The sequence below is a fragment of the Anomaloglossus baeobatrachus genome, chromosome 4 (assembly GCF_048569485.1).
Source record: "Anomaloglossus baeobatrachus isolate aAnoBae1 chromosome 4, aAnoBae1.hap1, whole genome shotgun sequence".
Classification (NCBI taxonomy): Eukaryota; Metazoa; Chordata; class Amphibia; order Anura; family Aromobatidae; genus Anomaloglossus; species Anomaloglossus baeobatrachus.
In genome coordinates, this window is record NC_134356.1 from 60,537,373 (window position 1) to 60,555,516 (window position 18,144).

Genomic DNA, 18,144 nt, shown 5'->3' on the forward strand with positions numbered 1-18,144 from the left:
TAGTACTTTTATATGTCAATTAGTTAAGACCCTTTTGCGCTTTTTTCCTTCCGCTTTTACATAGCCTGACTGAATGGCACACTAGTTTTAGTCCTGTAATGATAATCTCCTGCTGATAAAATACTGATTATATTGAAACTACAGCACACAGCCTAATAAGTGACACATCCCTGGAATCAGGCTCTTGTGCCCTATATTATGCAACTCTTAGAATAAATAGCACACACCTGCTGACAGATTCCATTTAAAGGGGTTGTGTTTGAGTATGATATCGATGACCAGTCAGCTATTAGTAGGTCCCAGGGGCTGGATGTTCATAGTGTACAGAGCCAGAATGCCATACTGGGCACTGTATAGTATAGTGGCCATTCTCTGACACTACATTGAAGTCAATGGGAGCTGAGCTATCAGATGTTAAAAATAGGTTAACAATATTATGGTCTTGGACAACCCCTTTAAGACTAAAATCCCATATGACAATTTTAATGCCATTTCCAAAGTCAGAATTGGAGCCAGAAAAGAAGCATAGCGTTAGATTTACCGTTCTTTTTGCTCCAAAAAAAGCGACCAAAAACAGCAGAAATGTCACCGTATCTGCATTCATTTACCATTGATTGAAGTTATCATCCCATGACGGCCTGATGATTTTTAATTAAGTTTCCAGATTTCTGTATAGTACAGCCTCCATATTATACATTACATAATGGCCAATTCACTTTTAATTGGGAAGGTTCCTAAATGACGATGATCCCTCAAGGTCTGATCTATACTCCATTCCTCGCGTACGTGATTGTGCACAGATGTTAAGTGCATTGACCATAGCTGGATAATCTCAGAAGTTAACCTTGATTTCTACAGGGCTTTTTGCAGTCCCTTAGTGCATAAACCCTGGAAACATGGGGGGATCACACAAAAAAGCCTGTTCTTTTAAAGGTTGGATGAACTGTAACCAAACGTGTTGTATTTTGGATCTGCAGAACGTTGCTTGGGAGTTGGGAAATTGGTCCAAGGGTTACGGAAAGAGCATAACCCTTCTGTCCGCCACCATAATACGTAGAACCCAGGGTGGTCTTTCTTTCTTCTATCTACACCAGTGAACTTGGCATATACATCTATGGAAAAAAAAATAAACCTAACATTAGATTCAACTTGCCGAGATGACGTATACCGCACACTTATAGAAATTGCACTGACAGCATTAGAACATTATATCTAAATTAGGAACATGTGAAAACCCTTATGATAAAGGACACGTCTGCTCTAATCATTCATCTCAACATGTGGTTTCCATCAGCACATGCCACTGTCATACATGTGTTTCTGATCACGCTTTCCGGGTCACTTGAGGTTGGACATTGTAACATTTACGATAATTGGAAGTCATGTCATAATGGTCGTGTTTCTGTAATTGTCAACTCTTGATAATGACCGATTGTCTGCAAATGTCTTGTAATGCTGTAAGTTTACAATAAAAAAATCCTTCAGGATATTTGTATAAATCAGAATATAGTTGTATGTGTCATATATGGAAGATAATAGAGATACCATAATTTTACTGCATGCGGATGATAGACAAGAAAATGATTTCAATGAGTAGCATCTAATCCAGTATTCAACATGTCAGACGCGTCTTAATCATAGCTTTTGGTGGAAAAGTTTCATGTACAGCTCGACGCAAAGACATACACATCATGGATACAGCCCATGACACTGTTATGGAGCACATGGAGGAGAGGGAAGCAACTTAAGATGTTTTCATAGCCCCAATCCCATTGATCGGTTTCAGCCTCCACAACGTTATCAATCTTCAAGGGGAACAAACATGAAGACCACATGATGCTTGCCACCTACAAGGGACCAGAAAGAAGAGAAAAAAGAAATCAGGGGTGAACCCTTTTTGATACAATGCTAAAAAGCATATCTGTCACGATACTGTTAGCACTCTGCTGTGGAAGAGCTGTATCAGCCACCTGATCATGTTGTTGGCATGTACGTCCCCTCCATCATCACGCTGCCAGTTATAGATCTGCTCTGCATTGTGAGCGGCTGGTTCCTGTAAGTGCTCTCGATCCTGTCCATTACCTCCCCCGACCCTTCCTGACCTCCGTTCTGCCTAACCTCCCTATCTCCAATTTCCTCCGTTTTGTCTTACCTTCCGTACCCCTCTCCTGCTCGTTGTTCCGTCTCTGTGCCCCCTTCTTTGGCTTGCTCTCCCTGTTACCGACCTCTGGCTTGGCCCGAACCCTGACTCCGCCTCCTCCCTTGTACTGAGCTCCCTCTCTCGGCTCTAAGCCGGTTAGTACGACTCCTCTTAGCAACCATTCTGCTACCTAGGACGCTGTGTGCCTGGGCTCCCTGTAGTGGTTGTTTTCATTACAGACAGCTTGTGGTGGATCTCATTACACACAGTGTGCTGACTCCTCCTACTGGTGACATCACAATATCACTTTTGTAGATACATTCATGGCTGAAAGTGTTGGTACCCTTGAAGTCATTTCAGAAGATGAAGTATTTCTCCTAGAAAATTATTGCAATTACACATGTTTAATTCTAACATTTTGTTAAAGTGTATTAGAATAGCTAAGAAAAAAAAACAAAGAAAAAAAAGCAAATTGGACACAATTTCACACAAAATCCAAAATAGGCCAGTCAAAATTGTTGTTACATTTCCAAAATGGTGGGTAAATAACTCATGCTCATTCCAACTCATCTATGACAAGTAACAGGTGTGGGCAATATGAAAATCACACCTGAGACCATATAAAAAGGGGAGAAGTTGGCTCTATCTTTACATTGTGTGTGTGCCACAATGAATATGAAGAACAGAAAGAAGAGGACTTGCAAACCAAAATTGTTGGACAATATTAACAGCTCAATGTTAAAAGTCCATTTCTAGAGATCGTGCTGTTCGTTTGTCCATGGTGTGCAACATAATAAAAAAACGTACAACCCATGGTACAGTAGATAATCTCTCTGGATGTGAACAGCAAAAAAAAATTGCTGAAAGGTTGCAACGCAGTATAGTCTGGGTAATTAATAAGTAGCCCCAATCAAGTTCCAAAGAAATTCAAGGTGTCCTGCAGACTCAGGGTGCATTAGTGTCAGTGCGAACTATCCATTGACATTTGAATGAAATTAAATGTTATGGAGGAGAACCAGGATGACCCCACTGCTGATACACAGACATGAAAAAGCTAGACTGTAGTTTGCCAAAATGTGCATAAGTCAAAATCCTTCTGGGAAAGTGTCTTGTGGACAGATGAGACCAAGATAGAGCTTTTTGGTAAATCACATCATTCTACTGTTTAGCAAAAATGTAATGAGGCCTTCAAAGAAAAGAACACAGTACCTACAGTAAAATATGGTGGAGGTTATAAGATGTTTTGCTGCCTCTGGCACTGGGTTGGTTAACTGTGTGTAAGGCATCATGAAATCTGAAGATTACGAAAAGAATTTAGGTCACAATGTAGAGCCCAGTGTCATGTTTGTGTCCTTGATCATTGGTCTTCCAGCAGAAAAATGACCCCAAACACTTCAAGAAGCCCCAGAAATGGTTAGAAACAAAGCACTAGAGTTCTGAAGTGGCAGCAATGAGTCTGTATCTAAATCCCATTGAACACCTGTGGAGAGACCTTAAAATTGTTGTTGGGAGAAGGCGCCTTCAAATATGTAAAACCTTAAGGAGTTTGCAAAAGAAGAGACCAAAATTCCAGGTGAGAGGAGTAAGAAGCTTGTTGATGGTTATAGGAAGCGATTGATTGCAGTTATTAATACCAAAGGATGTGCAACCAAATATTAAGTAGAGGGAGATAACAATTTTGCGGAGTTTTGTGTGAAATTATGTCCAATTTGCCTTTAGGCTGTTTTACATGCAGCGACATCGCTAGCAATGTCACTGGTGAAAGCACCCGCCCCCGTCGGTTGTGCGTCACGGGCAAATCGCTGCCCGTGGCGCACAATATCGCTAGGCCCCATCACACGGACTTACCTGCCTAGCGACATCGCTGTGACTGGTGAACCCCCTCCTCTCTAAGGGGGCGGTTCATGCAGCGTCACAGCGACGTCACACAGCAGCCGTCCAATAGAAGCGGAGGGGCGGAAAGCAGCCGCAGGTAAGACACACCCACCTCGTTGCCGGAGGACGTAGGTATGGTGTTTTTCGGCATTCCTGCGGTGCCACACGTAGCGATGTGTGCTGCCTCAGGAACGACGAACAACCTGCGTCCTGCAACAGCAACGATATTTGGGATTAGAACGACGTGTCAACGGTCAATGATTAGGTGAGTAATTTTGATCATTAACGGTCGTTCCTGCGTTTCACACGCAACAACGTCGCTAACGAGGCCGGATATGCGTCACGAATTCCATGACCCCAACGACATCTCGTTAGCGATGTCGTTGCGTGTAAAGCCCCCTTACGAAGCTTGTTAATGGTTATAGTAAGCGAATGATTGCAGTTATTAATACCAAAGGGTGTGCAACCAAATATTAAGTAGAGGAGGACAACAATTTTGTCTGGCCCATTTTGTGAAGTTTTGTGTGAAATTATGTCCAATTTAACTTTCTCTCTCTGTTTTTTTGTGTTGTTCCAATATACTTAAAGGAAATAGACATGTGTATAACAAAACGTGTAATTGCAATAATGTTCTGGGAAAAATTCTTCATTTTCTACAAGAAATTCAAGAATACCAACACTTTTTACCATGACTGTATATTGGATGGTAAATTTTGGAACACAAAAGCAACTGCTTTAGCAGGTCCACATTGGCCCATTGATCTTCTTGCGGACCCAGAATCTGACATAATAAGTCCCAAATGTCAGCAGGAGGCAACTCTATCAGGAGCTGATTTTGGAGCCAATCACAGTTACTGTGTCATAAAACAATAAAAAATGGTATTTTACTGATATATATATTCAAATCACAAATATGAACATTGAATCTGTCTTATATTTAACGCACAATCCTCGTAGACATCTAAAAAGACTATTGTTTGTCTTGATTGGGAGAAGGCAGCGCGGCGTCTCAGTGTTTCGCAGTGTTGCTTTGCAGTGCTGGGGTCTTGGGTTCAAATCCCACCATGGACAACATCTGCAAGGAGTTTGTGTGTTTGCATGGGTTTCTCTAGGTTCTCCGGTGTCCTCCAAGGACATACTGATAGGGAATTTAGATTGTGAGCCCCAATTGAGACAGTGATGTTGTCTGTAAAGCGAATGTGATGGTGTTAAATAAGCAAAGTATAATAATATTAATAGAAAATAACAGCCTATCGGAGCATGTACAGCACCCAAATCGTTCGGCACACTTGTCCTTCGTAAGGTGCGTTAACATATAGCTTTCTGTTTTTGGGGAATGTAAATGCTGCATAAAAGGTGACAAAAAAAGTCAAAGGCTGAATGAAAAAAATTGAAGCAAGAGGGGAACATTGTGGATATTTTGCCAAAAAGCCCATGGAAATTTGGAGCCACCGCTACTCCTCTGCACTGTATCTACTGTATACTTCTGACATCTGAGATTTAATACCGTGCACATTATATTAATGATACTGTGAACATGCAGGAGTTGCCAGCACCAGCTGTGAATGATTGAAAACTCTGATCTCAGCCATCTAACCCATAAAAAGCATTTATGTTTCATAATATACCCCCAACACATTCAGTAGCCCTGCAGAAACATTTTGTTTTCACCATTCAATCAGCTATTGACCCAAAGGGGCTCATAATTTACTTTCCCTATCTCAGACAAATACATAATACGGCCAATATAATATGAAAGCAATTAACATATCAGTATGTTTTTGTCTTGCCGAAGCCCACACAAATACATGGGGTGTCACACTGTGCAAAGGGCTAGTAAGACGTAGTACAGCGTATTCCCCACTAGGTGGCAGCAGAGTAGTGAAGGAGAGACAAAGTAACACTGTAACTGAAAGAAGGCTGAAGTACAGCAGAGTAACTTCAGTAGGCAGTTCACAGGGAAACCATCAGGGGGCAATAGAGTAGTCAAGCAGTCAGGGTCTAGCCAGGAAAGTCAAGTCACTGCAAAGGGAGGATCAGAATCAAATCATAAAACAGAACCGAGTCGGAAGCCGTGAAATCAGGAATGCAGAGGAACCGCAAACAACAAACAGGAGCGGGAAGTCAGGGACAGGGACAGATGGACGAACGGGGGATGGTACAGGTCAGGGCACGGTAACAAGGAGTCAGATCAAACAGGAAATCTCACCAGAGTAAAACTATAACCAGCACCAGGATGCATTTGCAAAGACTAGATATAGTGTCTTCTGAAACTAGAACGAGGTTGATGGGAGTTAACCCCTGACATGACCAGACCGGGTCTGGGAAACTCTGGAGCGGAGAATACCGGTCCTGGATCATGACATGGAAAACATACAAGCTACATGTAAAAGTTGTCCTATGATGTGACTTAAGGACTGATGAGCCACCATTAATAAGAGTTATGGTAAGAACCAAAATGTGGCTGCAGGGAAAGCCCTTGGCATCACAAATGCCTCAATGGTCAGCCAGATATAATGCCCTTTGGGATTTCATGAAGGCCAAAAACAGCTGCTTTTAAAAGGATTATTCTATGTTCATAGCTGGATATTGTCAGATAATGATTATAAAAACAAGCACTTTTACAATTAACCACTTAATAAAATTTGAAATATCAACAAAAACACTTTTGTTTACCATTTAATGCCTAGGACACCGACTACTGCTGCTGTCTAGCTTGTAAGCGCTGTACAGAAGCTGGGCAAGGTTAGGAGATAATAAACCGCTCTGGAAAGCCTGACCAGCTTCAAAACAGTGCTTACAAGCTCAATATAAAAAATATTGTAAGCACTGCGTATCGACTGTTGTCTAAACAGCAATAATCAGTCTCCAATGCTGTGAGCTGTAAAAAAAAAAAATGTGATAATCTCTAAATTTTTATTAGGCAAAGTCATATGAAAAAGTCAGATGAAAAAGTTTGGGCACCCCTATTAATGTTAACCTTTTTTCTTTATAACAATTTGGGTTTTTGCAACAGCTATTTCAGTTTCATATATCTAATAACTGATGGACTGAGTAATATTTCTGGATTGAAATGAGGTTTATTGTACTAACAGAAAATGTGCAATCCGCATTTAAACAAAATGTGACCGGTGCAAAAGTATGGGCACCTCAACATAAAAGTGACATTAATATTTTGCAGATCCTCCTTTTGCAAAAATAACAGCCTCTAGTCGCTTCCTGTAGCTCTTAATGAGTTCCTGGATCCTGGATGAAGGTATATTTGACCATTCCTGTTTACAAAACAATTCCAGTTCAGTTAAGTTTGATAGTCGCCGAGCATGGACAGCACGCTTCAAATCATCCCACAGATTTTCAATGATATTCAGGTCTGGGGACAGGGATGGCCATTCCAGAACATTTTAATTGTTCCTCTGCATGAATGCCTGAGTAGATTTGGAGCGGGGTTTTGGATCATTGTCTTGCTGAAATATCCATCCCCTGCGTAACTTCAACTTCGTCACTGATTCTTGCACATTATTGTCAAGAATCTGCTGATACTGAGTTGAATCCATGTGACCCTCAACTTTAGCAAGATTCCCGGTGCCGGCATTGGCCACACAGCCCCAAAGCATGATGGAACCTCCACCAAATTTTACTGTGGGTAGCAAGTGCTTTTCTTGGAATGCTGTGTTTTTTTGCCTCCATGCATAACGCCTTTTTGTCTTTTTGTATGACCAAACAACTCAGTATTTGTTTCATCAGTCCACATGACCTTCTTCTAAAATGTAACTGGCTTGTCCAAATGTGCTGTTGCATACCTCAGGCGACTCTGTTTGTGGCGTGCTTGCAGAAACGGCTTCTTTCGCATCACTCTCCCATACAACTTCTCCTTGTGCAACGTGCGCTGTATTGTTGACCGATGCACATTGACACCATCTGCAGCAAGATGATGCTGCAGGTCTTTGGAGGTGTCTGTGGATTGTCCTTAACTGTTCTCACTATTCTTCTTCTCTGCCTTTCTGATATTTTTATTGGCCTGCCACTTCTGGGCTTAACAAGAACTTTACCTGTGTTCTTCCATTTCCTTACTATGTTCCTCACAGTGGAAACTGACAGTTTAAATCTCTGAGACAACTTTTTGTATCCTTCCCCTGAACAGCTATGTTGAATAATCTTTGTTTTCAGATCATTTGAGAGTTGTTTTGAGGAGCCCATGATGCCACTCTTCATAGGAGATTCAAATAGGAGAACAACTTGCAAGTGGCCACCTTAAATACCTTTTCTCATGATTGGATACACCTGCCTATAAAGTTCAAAGCTCAATGAGGTTACAAAACCAATTTAGTGCTTCAGTAAGTCAGTAAAAAGTAGTTAGGAGTGTTCAAATCAAGAAATTGATAAGGGTGGCCATACTTTTGCACCTGTCAAATTTTGTTTATATGCGGATTGCACATTTTCTGTTAGTACAATAAACCTCATTTAAATCCAGAAATATTAATCAGTCCATCAGTTATTAGATATATGAAACTGAAATAGCTGTTGCAAAAACCCAATTTGTTATAAAGAAAAAAGGTTAACATTAATAGGGGTGCCCAAACCTTTTCATATAGCAAGAATAGAATGGCACTTCCTATGTATGCGTCGGAGATATTGGGGTGCACTTCAGGTTCCATAGCCAAACAGTGAGAAGTATACAAGGCACTCCTAAGATGATTTGAAGAAAAATTTATTCATGTGCGTAACAAAAACGTTTTCGGTCCTATGTGGGCCTTCCTCAGTAGCACATGTGTGAGGGAACACGCTGTGTGGGCTGTCAGACGCAGAATCCACCGCTGTATGGGGGCTGCCATGACGATCATGGTCATGGCAGCCCCCATACAGCGGTGGATTCCGCGTCTGACAGCCCACACAGCGTGTTCCCTCACACATGTGCTACTGAGGAAGGTCCACATAGGACCGAAAACATTTTTGTTACACACATGAATAAATTTTTCTTCAAATCATCTTGGGAGTGCCTTGTATACTTCTCAAACTTTTTCATATGACTGTAATTATGAAAATGGGAATAATCCTCTAATAGTCCTCCATCATCTCCATATTGCAGCTTGTATGTGTTATTTTGGAGCACTGGGGGCTATCTATCTTGACTGACCAGTCCAAGTGTCACATGGAGTTTTGACCAAACTTCACCAACTGTCATGTCGGCACTGGGTTCTGTTCAGATTGCAGATTTTGACGCTCCGACTAATGAGTTCTCTGGTGTCTGGCATCAACATAGGCAGAATCGGACGTCAACCTGCTATGTGCTGATTCATAAGTAGGCTAGCAAGAGGTAATCTCTACTAGTCTGCTTGCTATTTTAATCACATGTTGTGGGGAAAACTATCACATCTGCTCCTCTCCTATTTATGCTGGTGGAATCCTTCTAACCATGCTAACTATAGTTTATTCTATGTTGGTCTGTGAGGTGTGGTGTCTCAGACTCTCTGGTGAAAGTTGTGCTTAGTTGTGCTTATTGCTTGGAGTAGTTGTGGAGTTTACCCCTGTTGTTTTGTAGCTTCCTTCCTGCTTTTGTTTTTACTCCTAAATCTCTTATTGTCTTTACCTTTGTGTGTGCGTGCTGTGACAGAATTTTGGTGTTCCCTTGTCTGTCTTTTTCTGTGGCTTTCTAAGCACTCTTGTTCTGTCCCTCCCTGGGGTGAGGGGGAATCAGATCAGGACTGGTCAGGAGCAGGGCCAGGAAGGACTCAGGCACCTCCATCATTAGGAGTATTCTTGAGGTTAGGGATAGCATAAGGTCCCCTAGCTTGAGGGACAGCTTAGGAGCCCCAGTTCCCCACTCCCCAATAGTCATCGTAAAACTGAGGTAGGTCCCTGGCAGCTTGTCACCTTTTCACGCAGGGCTTTTCACATGTCCATTATCATTACTCTGATGTCAGATCATAATGCACGGACTGAGGCTGCATATGTGAGGCTGTCACGCTCTAGTCAGGAGAGCCACGGCCCATCTGTACATTATGATCTGATATCGGATCGAATTGTACAGATGTGTGAAAGAGCCCTTAAACTGACAGGTCTCTCCCTCTATATGTGCATAGCGTCAAAGATGAGGTAGGAAGAAGCTCCAGGATACTTGTTTCCGACTAGGTGAGAGACATCGTCCACCGCTATAATGCAGCCAAAGTGTCAATCATGCTGCCCATGGTACAGGCAGCAATAATCATACTGCAGATTCCCTTTAATGGGTTAAACAGAGTTATCCTATAATATAAATAAATATTTCGCTTTTATTTTATCTGTATATACACGGTTGGTATACGTGGCTATAACCAATCTATTGTAGACTAAATTTATTGTTCCATTCATTTTTTAGTTCCACCTCAGATCCACGAGAAGGAGACTTCACCACCAAATATTTATGCCCAGGGTAGCCGACATGTCTTGACTTGCACCGTGTTTGGGGTACCAGCACCAACAACCGTCCAGTGGCAGTGGCGGCCGTGGACACCATGCAAGATGTTTGCACGGCGAAGCGCGTATGTTCCCTAATCTGTGTTTGCCTTAGTAGTTTATCACACTAGATAATCCTTACAAAAATTGTTCTGTAGTGGGAGAAATTCAGCAAACTAAAAGGTTTTTTTGAGAAAAAATAAGTCTTTGGGGTTTTTTTTTACAAACCGTGCCACTCTTGTTATTGGCTATATTTGGTATTGCATCTAAGCCTCATTTCAAACCAAACATAGCCCATGGACAAAAGTGGGTCTGTTTTTACAAAAATATCTGTCCCTCTTATATATTTCATATAATCACTTTACCTAGATTGTATCCCAAATAATATAATAATAATATTAAAATAATAGAGGATAAATCACTAATTGCTGAGACCCTCCTGAATATTGGGACTCCACTATTTGAATATAGCAGTACTGAGCATGTGCGACCACCAGTCCTGGAGGCAGGAAATAAAGCAGTGGTCGCACATGCTCACTATTGTTCCTTTCACCCAGGCAACTTTGGGACCTTGTTTTCGTTATTGGTTATGTTCCCTATAGTCAGACCCCCTAGCGATCATATATTTATTACCTGTCCTTTGGATAGATGACTAGATGACACATGTTTATGGAGGTTGAAAATATATAAAATAAAAACTTATGTATACACATGTATATAATTTTAATTATTGGTTTGTTGTTTTGGATTACAGACCCCATCAATCTCCACCCCTTAGGCATCAACGTGACAGAATGCCAGAGTGCCAAGACTGGAAGGACGTGATCCCGAATGGTGACGTGAACATCATTGAAAGCATGGATACTTGGAATGAGTTTGTGGAGGGGCGGAATAAGGTATCCATAAAGTCTCTGGGTGATATTCCCTGATTGCATTGCACTTCCTAAAGTCATCCTGGCAGGAACAATCATGAATTATTGGGGAAGTCAATTATCCACAATACAACAACATAAGCGTCTGCGCTCAATCTACTTTTCAATCAAGGAAATGCCCAAAAAAAAATCATAGCAGCAAGAAACAACGCTGGGTTATTTTCCCGGGTTAAAAGTGCAGCTAGAATAATATAATTACCTTCCACTATTCTTAGTATATTCTGTATGGAAGTATCAGCCAAGCATAAAAATAGTAAACTCAGCAGGGAAGTATATAATGTATCTGGAGTCAATAGAAACAGTTTAAAATTCATAAATGCAGAGAGTAAATTGAAAATGAGTAAACACATAAATAAACAAATAAGTAAACAAATATGTAAACAAATTAATAAAATAATAATAAATAAAATAATAATAACTAAAATAGATAAAATAAATAAAACAATAAATAAAATAGATAAGTAAACAAATAAGTAAACAAATAAATAAAATAATAATAAATAAAATAAAAAAATAAAATAATAAATAAAATAGATAAGTAAATAAATAAAATAATGATAATAAATGAAATACAATAATAATTAATAATATAGATAAGTAAACAAATAATTAAACAAATAAATAAAATAGATAAAATAAAAATAAATAAATGAAATAGTTAAGTAAACAAATAAATACAATAATAATAAATAAAACAGATAAAATAAAATAATAAATAAAATAGATAAGTAAACAAATAAATAAAAAAAATAATAATAAATACAATAATAATTAATTAATAAAATAAATAAGTAAACATATAAGTAAACAAATAAATAAAATAATAATAAATAAAATAGATAAAATAAATAAATTAAATAGTTAAGTGAACAAATAAGTAAACAAATAAATACAGTAATAATAAATAAAACAGATAAAATAATTTAAATAAATGAAATAAATAAAATAATAAAATAGTTAAAATATAAATAAATATAAATAAAATAGTTAAAATAAAAATAAAAACATATATGGAAAAGATGAAGTTGTAAAAAATATATAATTTAACGTAATATTTTATGACTGTAATGAAACTTCTCAATATTTTGTCGATTTTATTAGTCCCAGAAGCCCAATTTATCAATGACTTTTTTTGTCACTTTTGCATGATATTCATGAATTTGACCAAACCCAAGAATGCGTTTTCTTCCTGACATGAACAGTTTTTCTATATTTGGTATCAAATATCATACTTTGACCCCAAAAGTTGTAAAAACTGATTAACAATTTTGGTGTACTTAAAAATACACCAGGAGAGGACTGCAGTGAAGCTGCACCAAATTTTGCGACTTTTCAAAAAGTCGCATTTGAAGAATCAGGAGAAAATATTTGGAATCACTATCTCTGCACAAAAAATAAATAATAAATCAGGTGAGCATTTATAAAATAGACTGAAAAAAGTGCACATAGAATAATGAAATGGGTGCAAACCAAAAAATCTGCAGAATATACAAGACTTGACGCAAAGGCAATAAACTTCAAGAGTTATTCCAATCTCCAAGATCCTAACCCAATATGTATGATGTGTAGTAATAATAATAATAATAATAATATTAGCAAATACCTCCAATTATAAATGTACAATAGTTCTCCTGATATAGCCATGTCACTTAGCTCATGTGCAGGGCATCACAGCTTAGGTATCCATGGTTATGTCCACTCATATAGTGGCAGCTAGTTACTCACAGTAGTAACCATGGATAACTAAGCTGCAATGCCCTACACATGAGATAAGAGACATGGCTTTAAAAGGAAAACTATACTACATTTCTAATCGCAAGTATTTGATACCAATATTATACATGTGGCTGACCGAGACTGGTGTGTAAATGCCAAATGTCACAATATTTTTTTGCTCTTTCCAAGTTGCACAAAAATATTGTGACTTTTTAAAATGTTTTACATCAGAATTTGGCATAAAAAACTTCAGTGCATTGGCCCCAAACTCCATAGGTTCCCCAATCGATTGGAGCTTGTAACAACTAATTGGTATGGGTGCTGTGTGTCGGCTCCTCATCAGTCTGATATTGTATCATTCTATTCGTAAACCCCTTTGAAGAGAGCTGTCAGTTGGATCAACACTCTTAAGTTGTCAATGTGGGCATGTAGGTCATGGAAAGATGAATAAAATAATATCTCGATATCTGTGATCCGATATCTTATTCCAGAGAAATTCACATTTTTCATAATATGTAAATGAGCTGTTAAGATCTCAGGGCCAGACATAGATCTTACTTTGAATTGGCCCCCACAGATCATTTTAAATGAAAGTAGGCGCTACCAGTGGGAGAAATGTAATGACTGACAGTCTGGTCTCCTGTGTGAGACATGGAATGACTGACAGTCTGCTCTTCTGTATGACACGTGAAATGACTGACAGTCTGCTCCCCTGTGTGACACGTGAAATGACTGACAGTCTGCTCTCCTGTGTGACACATGTAATGACTGACAGTCTGTTCTCCTGTGTGACACGTGAAATGACTGACAGTCTGTTCTCCTGTGTGACACGTGAAATGACTGACAGTCTGTTCTCCTGTGTGACACGTGAAATGACTGACAGTCTGTTCTCCTGTGTGACACGTGAAATGACTGACAGTCTGTTCTCCTGTGTGAGACATGGAATGACTGACAGTCTGCTCTCCTGTGTGACACATGTAATGAATGATAGTCTGTTCTCCTGTGTGACACGTGAAATGACTGACAGTCTGTTCTCCTGTGTGACACGTGAAATGACTGACAGTCTGCTCTTCTGATCTACATGTCTCACACTGGTAACACCCACCTTCATTTAAAATAATCCCTGAAGTCAGATTCTCAGGGATTAGGGTAGAATATATCATGTTTTGTTCCAAAATTCTGGTGCAGTTTGTGCCTTATTCTCCATTTGGGATTTTTTTCAAGTCATTTTTCTTTTTTTCTCTTGCAGCATTCATTAAAGTTTTTCAAAAATGCTCTTTATTTTTGCCTTTAACTTTTTTTTGCAACTTTTTAGTGCAAAAAGTGGCATACGGCACTAAAAAAGTCCCCAAAATTGTGCAAAAAATTAAGGTGTACAATAAAATCACTCCAATGGGAACAGGAAAACATTTTCGCAAAAAATGTAGTGACTTTATAAAAAGTTGTAATCGATGAATCAGCCGTAAACATCTTAAAATTGCAAACTTCGGCCACAATGACAAACATAAAGCAAAAAAAATAAACAACACATAAAATAAACGTCAAAAAGGCAAAAATTAAAAGAATAAGGCCTCGTGCATACAAGTTGTGTAAATGTCCAATATCCAACGAGAATTTTATTTAAATCCTTCTTTTGTATCCTAATGTACTTTCACTTACAGCAAATCCATGTAACATTTACATAGCCGGGGTCCTGCTTTTCATTGCCCGGTTATGGGGCCTCTATAATTAGTTTTTCCGTTTGCAAGGAAAGTTCGGCAGCATGCAGCAGAGCGGCTTCCTGTTAGGATCCACGGCCATGTATGTGTCTGTCTTCTCGTAAGTGACCTATACTAACATTTGTGAGATCTGCTGACCTTTCCATGCTCCCCGGTGGCTTCACGTGTTGAATAGCTTGGCTGTGACTAAGTACCTGCTTCAAGGGCATAAAATTAGACCAAAAACACTAACATTTAGCAGACAAGGCCGGTTTCCTATTTCCTCCTCTCTTCCTGTTTTCAGGCCACTCCTGCAGGTTGCAATTTTCCTGTTTTTTTTGTTACACATCTGTTCCCTTCAGCGAGGGACAAGTAATACAATACTATAATGTTTAATTAAGGGATGTCAAACTTAAATACACAAAGGGCTAAAATTAAAAACTTGGACAAAGTTGCAGGCCAACCTAATCGCCCACCCCACATAGCCGTCCATACAGAATAATGGGCCCCACATAGCCCTCCATACAGAATAATGCCCCCCACATAGTCCTCCATACAGAATAATGGGCCCCACATAGCCCTCCATACAGAGTAATGGGCCCCACATAGCCCTCAATACAAAATAATGTGCCCCACATAGTCTTCCATGCAGAATAATGTGCCCCACACAGCCCTCCATACAAAATAATGGGCCCCACATAGTCCTCCATACAGAATAATGTGCCCCACATAGACCTCCATACAGAATAATGGGCCACACATGGTCCTCCATACAGAATAATGGGCCCCACATAGCCCTCCATACAGAATAATGGCCCCCACATAGCCCTCCATACAGAATAATGACCCCCACATAGCCCTCCATACAGAATAATGTGCCCCACATGGTCCTCCATACAGAATAATGGCCCCCACATAGTCCTCCATACAGAATAATGGCCCCCACATAGCTCTCAATACAAAATAATATGCCCCACATAGTCTTCCATACAGAATAATGTGCCCCACATAGTCCTCCATACAGAATAATGGGCCCCACATGGTCCTCCATACAGAATAATGGGCCCCACATAGCCCTCCATACAGAATAATGGCCCCCACATAGCCCTCCATACAGAATAATGACCCCCACATAGCCCTCCATACAGAATAATGGCCCCCACATAGCCCTCCATACAGAATAATGGCCCCCACATAGTTCTCAATCCAAAATATTGTGCCCCACATAGTCTTCCATACAGAATAATGGACACCACATAGCTCTCAATACAAAATAATGTGCCCCACATAGTCCTCCATACAGAATAATGGGCCACACGTAGTCCTCCATACAAAATAATGTGCCCCACATAGTCCTCCATACAGAATAATGGGCCCCACATAGCCCTCCATACAGAATATTGGGCCTCACAAAGTCCTCCATACAGAATAATGGACCCCACATAGTCATCCATACAGAATGATGGCCCCCACATCGCCGTCCATACAGAATAATGTGCCCCACATAGTCCTCCATACAGAATGATGGGCCCCACATAGTCATCCATACAGAATAATGTGCCCCACAGAGGCCTCCATACAGAATAATGGGCCCCACATACACCTCCGTACAGAAAAATGGGCCCCACATAGCCCTCCATACAGAATAATGGGCCTCACATAGTCATCCATACAGAATGATGGGCCCCACATAGCCCTCCATACAGAATAATGGGCCTCACATAGTCATCCATACAGAATGATGGGCCCCACATAGCCCTCCATACAGAATAATGTGCCCCACATAGTCATCCATACAGAAAGATGGGCCCCACATAGCCCTCCATACAGAATAATGGGCCTCACATAGTCCTCCATACAGAATAATGTGCCCCACATAGTCATCCAACAGAATGATGGCCCCCACATAGCCCTCCATACAGAATAATAGGTCCCACATAGCCCTCTATACAGAATGATGGGCCCCACATAGCCCTCCATACAGAATAATGTGCCCCACATAGTCATCCATACAGAATGATGGGCCCCACATAGCCCTCCATACAGAATAATGGGCCCAACATAGCCCTCCATACAGAATAATGGGCCTCACATAGTCATCCATACAGAATGATGGCCCCCACATAGCCCTCCATACAGAATAATTGGCCCCACATAGTCCTCCATACAGAATAATTGGCCCCACATAGTCCTCCATACAGAATAATGTGCCCCACATAGCCCTCCATACAGAATAATGGGCCTCACATAGTCATCCATACAGAATGATGGGCCCCACATAGCCCTCCATACAGAATAATGTGCCCCACATAGTCCTCCATACAGAATAATTGGCCCAACATAGCCCTCTATACAGAATAATGAGCCCCACATAGTCCTCCATACAGAATAATGTGCCCCACATAGCCCTCCATACAGAATAATGGGCCTCACATAGTCATCCATACAGAATGATGGCCCCCACATAGCCCTCCATACAGAATAATTGGCCCCACATAGTCCTCCATACAGAATAATTGGCCCCACATAGTCCTCCATACAGAATAATGTGCCCCACATAGCCCTCCATACAGAATAATGGGCCTCACATAGTCATCCATACAGAATAATGGGCCCCACATAGCCCTCCATACAGAATAATGTGCCCCACATAGTCCTCCATACAGAATAATTGGCCCAACATAGCCCTCTATACAGAATAATGAGCCCCACATAGTCCTCCATACAGAATAATGTGCCCCACATAGCCCTCCATACAGAATAATGGGCCTCACATAGTCATCCATACAGAATGATGGGCCCCACATAGCCCTCCATACAGAATAATGGGCCTCACATAGTCCTCCATACAGAATAATGTGCCCCACATAGTCATCCATACAGAATGATGGCCCCCACATAGCCCTCCATACAGAATAATTGGCCCCACATGGTCATTCATACAGAATAATGTCCCTACTTAGCTCTCCATAAAGAATAATAGGCCCCACATAGTCCTGCATAAATAATAATACACCTCACAGAGTTCTCCATACATAAAAATAGGCCCCACATAGTAGTCCTCCATACATTATAATGGGCCCCATATAATCGTCCATACAGTTTAAAGGGCCCAATATAGTCATATAAGGAATATTGTGCCCCACATAGCCCTCCATACAGAATATTGTGCCCCACATAGTCCTACATACAGAATAATGGGCCCCACATAGCCCTCCATACAGAATAAGGGGCCCCACATAGCCCTCCATACAGAATAATGGGCCCCACATAGCCCTCCATACAGAATAAGGGGCCCCACATAGCCCTCCATACAGAATAATTGGCCCCACATAGCCCTCCATACAGAATA

General features: G+C 40.4%; 1 protein-coding gene across 1 annotated transcript in view; it reads left to right on the forward strand.

The window, feature by feature from the left end:
* The window catches only part of FLT4 (fms related receptor tyrosine kinase 4), a 318,524-nt gene that overhangs the window by 215,854 nt on the left and 84,526 nt on the right, over positions 1 to 18,144 (forward strand). The window contains exons 10-11 of the mRNA XM_075344371.1: positions 10,371 to 10,533; positions 11,202 to 11,343. Coding sequence (XP_075200486.1) covers positions 10,371 to 10,533; positions 11,202 to 11,343 — 305 coding nt within the window. The remainder of the gene's footprint in view (positions 1 to 10,370; positions 10,534 to 11,201; positions 11,344 to 18,144) is intronic.